Source organism: Lepisosteus platostomus, chromosome 6, assembly GCF_059453375.1.
Source record: "Lepisosteus platostomus isolate fLepPlt1 chromosome 6, fLepPlt1.hap1, whole genome shotgun sequence".
In the NCBI taxonomy this organism is placed as follows: domain Eukaryota; kingdom Metazoa; phylum Chordata; class Actinopteri; order Semionotiformes; family Lepisosteidae; genus Lepisosteus; species Lepisosteus platostomus.
The window spans coordinates 14,694,185-14,704,257 of NC_142616.1; the positions used below are offsets into that span (position 1 = coordinate 14,694,185).

Genomic DNA, 10,073 nt, shown 5'->3' on the forward strand with positions numbered 1-10,073 from the left:
TCATGGCATCTGTTAAATCTGACAGAAATAACAATGTGCCGAAATCAAATCAACAAATTGTGATGTCCACTACTGAGTGGCGACTGAGGAGAGAGGCTGGTTTAAAAAGAAGTCCTGCTGGATAATAAGACACGGGTGTGGATGATCATTGCTGAAGCATCCGGGTGCAAAAAAAGAAAAGGGAGCCTAACTCACTGTTCTAAAAATGCACCCCCAGGGAGAGGGATTCTTCACTCAGGACATCCAAGTTCCTTAAAGACACAGAATAGCAAGCTCTCTTTAGCAAGGTTCAAATACTCAGCTCAAATTGAGTACTTTCGGATGATCTCAAACAAGAGCCTCTTCCCTGGGGCATACCTTTTTTCTCTGTCTTGATCTAATCTCATATACAGTAGTGTCTTTCTGGGCTATAAATACTTAATCATTTACCCTAAACTTAATGCACTAAGGTAAACCAAGATACACTTTATGATGGCCTTTGATCGCAGGATCTGGACACCCTGCATCTCAGCAAACAATCCCCTCTGCTTTGAAGCCGGAAACGATTGCACTGCCAGCTGTCACACACTTGATCTCTTAGAGCCACTTCCTAGTCACATATACAGATTACGCTTTAATCAAACATGATGCTGTGATCACCTCGCTTGGCCTTTCCTCCAGGAAATGTTCACAGAGGCTTCCCCTTACCTGTTCACGGCCCCAAGGAAACAAGCGTTCTTCAAGGACGTGAGGATTTTAATTCCCACAACCTGGAAAGAAAATAATTCTCTCTACAAGAAGTCAAGCACTGAGACCTATAAAGAGGTACAACTACACATCACTAAAGCACTGTATACTGTGATACTTCGTTGAGTTGTAATACATATAACAAGTTATATGTTATACTGTATGTTATATGTTAATGTTATATGTTATATGTTATATGTTATATGTTATATGTTATATGTTATATGTTATATGTTATATGTTATATGTTATAAAGAGCAGTACTTTGATATTTAATATAAAGGTATGTACAACAAAGAAATGGGGTGTTAGGTGATCCAACCATAACCTTAAATGAGCCTCAACAGTCAACCATCAATCTATCCCATTAGCCTCATCCCTCAACCCTCAACTCTCAGCCTCTTCAAATACCCACAGCCTTCAACCCTCAATTTATCCCAGTATCCTCAGTCCTCAACCCTCAGCCAATCCATGTAGCCTTATCCCTAAATCCTCAGTCTATCCCAGTACCCTTAACTCCCAGTACAAAACCAATCTAAATACTCTCAATCCTCATCCTATCCCCATACCCTCAAACCTCAAACCTATCCCAGTAACATCAGACCTCAATCCTCAGACCTATCCCAATACCTTCATCCCTTAACTCACAAGCCTATTGCAGGAGCATAAGGTGATAGGAGGGACTACCTTCTAGGTGGGACATCAGTTCATTCCAGAGTGCACAGACACTCACACTGGGACCTCCACTGGCATCTAAAGCTTTAGTTGTCTGTTACAGGCAAGTGTGCTGGTTGCTGATCCATTCTGTGACAACAGCATCGGCACTCCATACACTTCCACTCTTGGTTACTGTGGTAAAGAAGGGGAACATGTCCACCTGACCCCCGAATACCTGTTGAATGACCAGGCCATCGACATTTATGGACCCAGAGGTGAGACTGCAGTCCCGAGAACCTCATACACCCACTGCCTGTTTCTGAAGTGAGCTTGTGTCCAGGTGTCGAACCCTCATCCCAGAGATTCACTGTGCTGTAGGTTTTATAGGTAGCTAAGAGCTCAATGAGCAGAGCTCGGGAAAGGTTGCTAATTTCTTCTAATTAAGCAACAGAGTGATCCAATGAAGTTAGCTGGAACAAACAAACTAGAGGATCTCATGGTTCTGCAGAAACAGAAATGGAAATGGTGCTGAAGCTGAAGCTATTTGAGAAAGAAAGCTAGGAAGCAGGGAGACAAACTGCATTTGTAAATATATTCATGCTTGCTTAAGTTGCAATTCTACATAATGTCACACATCACTTTCAATAATTGCTTATCCAAAGCAGGGTCACAGGGAAAGCAGAGCCTATATCAGCAAGCAACAGGTGCAAGGCAGGATACACCATGGATGGGACACTAGTCCATCATGCACACTCACACCAGGGTCATTTTTCCCAGAAGCCAATTAACCCACCAGTATGTTTTTGGTTTTTGGTGGGAGGAAACTGGAGAACCAGGAGGAAACCCATGTGAACACAAGCAGACCATACAATCTCCACACAGATAGAACCCCAGGAATTAAATCCAGGGCCCCAGTGAGGCAGGAATGTTAACAAGAAGACGACTGCTTCAAAACTGACAAGGGCCAGACATCTGTTTTCTCCTCTTTTAATGATGTACTGTTAGAAGCTGTGAAGGTATCAAAGTAGGTTATCACCTACCGCAGATTCAAGATGTTGAATGTACATGCAGGTTTTTCTCTTCCGTGTACTGTATATACAGTATACTGTAGCTTCCACATAGTGTGCATGTCACACCCTTTGCAGCCAGAGGGCGCTCGTACTCTGTCCTGTCCCTAGTTTCCTGTGCTTTGCTGTCCTTCCGGTATCTCTCTCTCTGGGGCTATATATTTCCAGGTCACTCATTCACCTTTGCTCAGCATTGACATTCGGATGTCCTGAGACACGCCTATCACCAGGTCCCCGCTCCATCCATGGTCTGATGGCATAGGTTTCTATACGGTAGTTCCTGAACTCCTGCACTGCTTTGCTGTCCTTCTGGTATCTCTCTCTCTGGGGCTATATATTTCCGGGTCGCTCATTCACCTTTGCTCAGCATTCTGTCACGGATGTTGGAAGAGAAGAACCGTGGAATGGCAGGAGAGCGAAAACGACCCTATGCGTAGCGGCGGAACAGGGAGTTAGCCTGGGCTCAGCAGTGCAGGAGTTCAGGAATTGCCGTATAGAAACCTATGCCCTCAGGCCACAGACAGAGTGGCGGCCTGGTGCTAGGCAGGTCTCAGGACATCTGAACGTCAATGCTGAGCCCGGGCTAACTCCCTGTTCCACCGCTTCGCATAGGGTCTTTTTACGATCTTCTGCCATACCAGGGTTCATCCCTTCCGACATCTGTGACAGTCCGCCTGTTTTAACCCACTGTCTTTCATACCTTGTGTTCACACACAGAAATATTCTCGTCTTTCTGTGCTCCAGGTCGTGTATTGGTGTGTACCTGGGCAGTTCTGCAATGGGGAGTGTTCAGTGAATTTAACACCCAGGAGCTCTTTCATATTTCTGAATATAGTGTGAAAGAACCCATTAGGTAAGTGAAAATCCTTTCTCTGGCAATACAAGCTCAATCTCAGCTATAACACAGAATATCCAGAAAGGGTGGGGTTTGGAATAAAGAAGTTATTGAAATATCATTTTAAAGTGGTAAAATTTTAAACAGGTACGTACCCATGTAAATAGTTTGAATTCCTAAGCACTGACATTTTATTAAATATTAAATGAGGTGTTTAAACAAGGATAAACACTGTTCAGATTCTAACAGATACTTTGGATTGCTGTGCATATGCCAAAATGATTCTCAAAAAGTTCATTAAGGCACTTCTGTGTATTTAGTGCACTAAAAGAGCAGAATAATCTACATAAAGAGTCCAAAAGGCTGTGGGAGTGGTTTTGTGAACTAAACAAGTCTGTTTTCAGAGTGACAAGGACATGCACCTGAATGCTTTGATGATAGTGGATGTCACGTTGGCTTGCAATGCTGTTCATTTACTGCTGTCATATTCAAATCCAGTGTGATGTCATTGAACAGGAGGAAAGAGTTTCTCAGCCAATGACAAACTGGACTCCAACACACTGATGGATGCATTCAGTGACATCACTTCTCAGTCTGGAGATGACATCGCCAGTGCTGTCCAGGTGGGGCTTTGAGCTGTTCTCACTGTACCTGGTGTTATAATACCCATCCGTGACACAGTAATGTAGCCATTGGCTAATAACTGGAGCAATCAAGGGTGCAGAATGCTTCAGGCTTTGGAATGTCCCGAGATGCTTCAGATGTCACAGATGTCAAACAAGCACATCGGCCACATGAGAATTGGTAACAAAGAGGAAAGGTAGGACATGTCATGAATTCCTGGAAGTTAATCACAGTGCAGTCTCTGTCTCATGCACATGTAATTATCCAGTGCTGAGAAGATTCAAGTGTCACCCTAAATTTAGAATTTGCTCAAAACAGTTATGTGGCCTCTGCCCCATCTCATGCGATGCAATGTTCGAGACATGGGAAAGAAAGGCACATTTGTTTGAATTTGTCACGAACCCCAGGAAGAATGCACTGCTCAGAGTCACCACGGGAGGGTAGGGTCAGGAGCTGGGCTGAGATGGCTGTAATGATGGACAGTGAGCAGCTGGGACCGTCCACAAGACGAGGGGTAGATTTCAGTAAAGCAGTGGTGTGTTCTAGGGCAGAAGTGAGGATAGTAGCGCAGGTTGGAGGTGAGCAGAGTGAAGCCAGAGGGGATTGAAACACCGAAACTGGGGAAAGCTGGAGGAAAACACAGATGCACAGCAGCACTACAGTACAATTGTGGCAGAAGGAAGAGAAAGCATGTTGTACTCAGACAGAGGAGGGAGAGGGAACAGGGGCAGCAGATCAGAAAGAGGGGGGAGAGGGAACAGGGGCGTGTGACAAGAATGAGGTTGTCACCAGTCTTCTGGTGTAAATGGAAAGGGGAAAGATGTGTGTCTAATGTTGAAAAGCTTTAAGGGAAAATGTACACTAAAATGACTTTCAAAATATATCAAACACAAGAGTGTTTTACATACATCAAGTGCATGTGTAATTGGATAGAAATGGAAAAACAGATTTAGCTACACTAGTGTAAGACATCTAAACTGTTTGAAAACAACCACCAGAGTGCAGCGTGGGGCTGTTTAAGAACTAACTCTATTCCCAGGGACATGATTCTATGTATGGGCTGCAACTAGAATGTTTTAGGGTTGACAGATATGTTGCTGTTGATATCTGATGATATCCAGACCTTATTCTTTTTCAAAGATTAAACCTAATTTTCCAGAGAGTTGAGATAACAAGCTGAACTTAATGGTAAAGAGGTTAGAGTTTTCAGGATGTGACTTTAAATCTATTTTTTTTCTTGTTAATGCATAAAGACATATAAAATAATGTACCATGAAAAGCATTACATAAAATTCATTTTCTTATAAGTGGTCAGAAACAGCACTGTCAACTAGAAACTAGAAACATCCTGAACAAAAATCGCTGATTCAAAAATGTAAATAATTGCACACCCCATGGGTCGGACCCCTAACCAAGATCCAAGTTCTAATCCCCAACTAAGTGAATTCACGAGGAATGACAACGCCCCAAAATCGAAGCGTAATGAACTATTGTGGAGTGAATATTTGGCTTAACCCACTTGGCTGAGGGCCGACCTCCTGGCCGCAGGACGAGGAGGCCAGGACCCCCACGCAGGGTAACCAAGGGGCAGCTGCAGAGGTGGAGGTGGGATACAGAAGTCGCACACGAGGGAGAGAGATATCGCATTTGGTATTTATAGTGTTCGGTGGAGGAAGGACGAAGGGAGTGATTGCTAATCGCTGACGACTGGGGATGATTGTGCGTGGTTGTTGTCATCCCTCACGAACTTTAGTTAAATAAACTCCATCACTATCATGTTTACAAGATTATCCCGATAACCCTGAAAACTATTCAGCAACACGTGAAAGACTTCTGCGTCTGGTGGCTGACGAATTGCCATAAAATATTAGCGTTTGCCGCGATGGACTGGCATCTGTCCAGGGTTAAGTTCTGCCTTGTGGTCGTCGCTTCCTGGGATAGACTCTGGCTTCGGTGCGACACCGACATGCGACAAGTGAGAATGGATGGATGGAACTAGCATTTGCAGTAGCTATTCAAGTGTAGGAGCATTTAAAATGAGGAAAATCAAATCAACTTAAGCGTCCTTTACAAACAGAGGGTGACTAAGAAAGCCAAAAGCATCAGGGAGTGTGTGTCTCACCCCCTCCATTGTGAATTCACACTTCTCTCATCTGGGAGACGCCTCTGTGCCCTCAGGTGTAAAACCACCAGACTCACACTCTTGAACAATGCAATGTAACTACCTTGACTCTTGTCTCTTGTCTCTTTTCTCCTGTTACACTGCTGTATTCTCTTCCCTTTTGATGATGTGTATTGTCACTGTGTTGTGTTTGACTGTGCCGTAAAACAAATTTCCCCTAGGGGGCAGCAAAGCTTGAATTGAATTGAACTCAGGTTTTCATTGTTGTTGCTTTTAAAACAGAAGCTCCTTCTAAGAACAGCGCTACAGAGGTGAATCACCAGACTAAATTGTTATCTTTTACAGTTTGGTGTTTGACTCTTTTTATTTTTTCTCTCTATTCCCTTTAAACCCAGCTGCTGAGCAAAGGGAGTCGGACAGACCCGGGGTCACAGTTTCAGGGTGAAGTCTCTGTAGACCCCACTGTGGGCAACAGCACCGTGCTGACATTCACCTGGGAACACGCCCAGCCAGACATCACAGTCCGCAGCCAGAGTGGAGGATCCTACAATAATAACGACATGGAAATACACTCTGCGGAGAGAATCGCCAAGCTGAACATCCCTGGAATAGCTGAGGTACTGAACACAGAGGAGGGCTTATTAAACCAGCAAGACCATTCAGGTATTAGGGAGCTGGGTAGAGGCTTCTACATTCATTTATATTGGTCTTGTCAGGTGTCAGAACCTCGAGGGCTGGGGCATTGTTTGTTATAGCAGTAGCAGTGTAATTTCCTCTCATAGGCAAGAGAGAGAGGATCCTTGATGGGACAGGTTGAGTCCTGAATGAAGTGAAGAGTAATAAGATCAGATCACTTTATTGGCCATACACAATTGCTTGCATTAGGAATTGGTCTTTTCACAGACCCCAGCTTGCTCTCGATGAGACACACAGACAGGGAGAGAAGCTGGGGGTCAGAGCGCAGGGTCAGCCATTTATACAGCACCCCTGGAGCAGCTGGGGTTAAGGAGCCCAACAGAGTAGGATTCCTCTGCCAGCCGCAGGATTTGAACCAGCAACTTTCCGGCCACGAGTGCAGATCCTGAGCCACAGTGCCACCGCTCCGCCCATGTGTATGGGGAGTATGGGGAAGAAGTGTGTCACAGGACAGATGCTTGAGTGCCTGGTGATTAAGAGACATAGGGTGAAGAATACATCTAGTACTCTTCTGCTCTCCGTACTCTTCTACTGCATTACTCTTAGTGTCTCTGTTCTCCACTCTACTATTGTTACTGTCTACAGATCCCCTCTGGATGCATTTTAGGCGGGTTTGTCGATTTACTTTCTTTTTTATGTCTCAGATTTAAGAGGATTCTCATTCTTGGTATCGTTTATATCCATATTGATCCGTGGTCTTCCAGTTTTGCGATGGATTTTCTAGCTTTGTTGGAATGCTTTGATCTAACCCAGTTTGTTCTTAGCCCAACTCATAACAAAGGATACACCCTGGATTCAGGAATTTCTAAATACTGTAGCTCTTTTGTTTTTCACTTCTCTCATCTTGGACTGCAGGTGAGGCCTTTCTGACCATGTTCTTTTGAATCTGGGTTTTCCAGTTTCACACACTGTAGTACTAAGCTTGCACCTGGTACTCATTGAAGAGTTAAGCTGAAGGGCTTGAGAAACTGGATGTAAACAGTATGTGCAGAAGCTCTAGCGTTAACTGAGCTGTCAGAAGAGCAAAGTAAAAAGCAACTGAAAAGGACAAAGACTGTGCTGTCTTCCTGAGTGGGGTAGATCTACAGTTAGTGTGTTAGATATCGAATCCCGGAGGGGATCTGAAGCAATATATTAGAACCTCAAGAAACAAGGGATCCGCAGGCAGAGTTGGTCCTTTAGTGCCAAATGTGCTGGTATCATCACAGCCTTTGAATAGTCTTGGCTCCGGCTCAAGCTAGTGTTTTCTTGCGAAACCGAATCACATGGCTAAGAAGTGCAAGGTCTTACACTCGTGCCCTGGCTTTCGAGAGGTGCTGAACGAAGACGGGAAGGCAGGAGTGATGAATGAGGCTTAGCATCCACACAGAGCCAAAACAGATCCAGCTGGAGCAGCGTTTCTCAGATTAAATCATTAAACGAACAAATGCTACTGCTGGTGACGACTGCTTATCCTGTTCTTACCCTCAAAGCCTTTCATCGCTGATTCATGTTTGATTTTCTGGGAGGGGGCACCAAGGTATGGAAATCTCATTTTGTTGGGGATCTGTGATGTTGGCGTGACCGACTACCTAGCATGAGGAGTCCGTCAAATAATAAAAAAACATCTGAAAATGATCAAAATAAGTGCAGATGTAAAAAGGGAAAACCCCCAAAAATGTGCAAATAAAAAAACCAGCATACCAGACGAAACCTAACCAATTATCACACCCAAAGAAGGCTCCACAGCAGAAACATTGTGTTCTTCTCTTTTCAGTATGGAATAAACCTTTATCTGTTCCATTAGAGCTACACCATCTAGGCCAGGATATACAGTATAGGTCCCACTCCTGGTCCTCTTGATGGACAGGTGAAGCTCCAGTTTAAGAGGTGGGTTAACAGGCTCTGTAACCTGATACAAGATGATGGATCCACAACAGCTAACGCATAACAAAATACAACAAATGCACATAGCATAGAAATGGACACTATAGAAAGAGCTACACAGAAATATCCCTGACAGGCCACAAGGCCATGTGGCAGGGGTCTAGCACAGCTGTTCATCACAATTTGGTTCTGACTTGCATCTCACTGACTGTGAGAATTTCCCCTTTTTGTTGTGGGAAACTCATTAGCAGAAGAACAGAAGACAGATCCAGTTTTTATTGAGCTCAATGCACACAGCAATGCAGCACTGGGTCTGACCCACAGAGCAGAGAAACTGCCAGGCCTTGTCTAGGCCTTTTATACTGTATCTCATGAGGATTGTGACAGTTGAGTTTGTTTCGTGCTCAAATGGCTAATGTTCTGTTTTTTTAAGTAGATCACTCTTTCTTTTGACAACGTCATTAGGATCACATCGATTTCTGCTCCTAACAAAGCTGTCAACTTCCTTTGACAGTTCATCTCTGTACTCTGATAAAGGTGCCAAAACACTTTGTTGGCACCATTCTGGTTGGGGCTGAACTTCACTGTTTCTGGAGTAGGTTTGTAGATTCTGTCTCTTGTTTGATAAAAAGCAAGACAAGCGTGGGAATATTGGTCCAGAGTCAGAAATGAGAGACATGAGTTCCCCGTGTCTGTACTGAATTCTCCATTTTGGTCAAATCTTGTAGAGTGGTACATGGAGCTACAAGGTTGTCACCCACAGCTCCCCCCAGACCTTCACATTGCTAGTGACCTCCAGAGCCATTGATGAATGTGTCCCTCCGGTCACTGTCACTGGAGGCATGAGCGAGACCGAGGTGACCTACCCCCAGCCCCTCGTCATCTCTGCGCAGCTGTCCCAGGGTGCCCGGCCTGTCATCATTTTGCCGATCCCGTGCACCTGCCCCCAGTCCTGCCCCTCCTTATTTAAGCCGGGCTCATTCGCTACTCCCGGCTCTGCATTGGAAGACGGACGCCCGGCGGCCTGCCTACCATCAAGTCCGCGGCTTGAGGGCACAGGCCTCCTATCGGCGTCCTGACCCAGCTGAGTGTGGGGCTCAGAGCGCCTGGCCCCGTCATCCCATTTTTATTCCCTCTCACTGCACCGGATCCCGTTCCGGTTTTTAACTTTGTCTTGTTTGATTAGGACCTTGGACTTCGCCCTGGATTTCCCCCTGAACTCCTTGGACTTGTTCGCCCTGGCCACGCCCCCCGAGCACCAGTTCACCATCGTCACGCCTCCCTGTCTGTCAACCCCTCCTGATCCTCGTCGTCTCCTCCCCATCCTCCTTCTCCACTTACTTCTGGATTATACCCCCTACAAAGGGTTCAGAACTGTGCTTCGTGACAATGTTGTCGCTAACTGCTGCTGAAAAGCTGGTCAACACTTCTGTCTTTTGTCCTTTTGACTACTCTAATGTCCTACTTGCTAGGGTATCTA

General features: G+C 45.1%; 1 protein-coding gene across 1 annotated transcript; it reads left to right on the plus strand.

Moving 5' to 3' along the window:
• The first annotated feature begins 661 nt into the window (after positions 1 to 661).
• LOC148660517 (calcium-activated chloride channel regulator 1-like) lies at positions 662 to 9,672 on the plus strand. The gene is made up of 6 exons (XM_088638168.1): positions 662 to 804; positions 1,505 to 1,658; positions 3,195 to 3,303; positions 3,802 to 3,908; positions 6,427 to 6,648; positions 9,322 to 9,672. The coding sequence occupies exons 4-6, from the start codon at positions 3,849 to 3,851 to the stop codon at positions 9,670 to 9,672; spliced, it is 633 nt and encodes a 210-aa protein (XP_088494294.1). The 5' UTR covers positions 662 to 804; positions 1,505 to 1,658; positions 3,195 to 3,303; positions 3,802 to 3,848.
• The last annotated feature ends 401 nt before the right edge of the window (positions 9,673 to 10,073 follow it).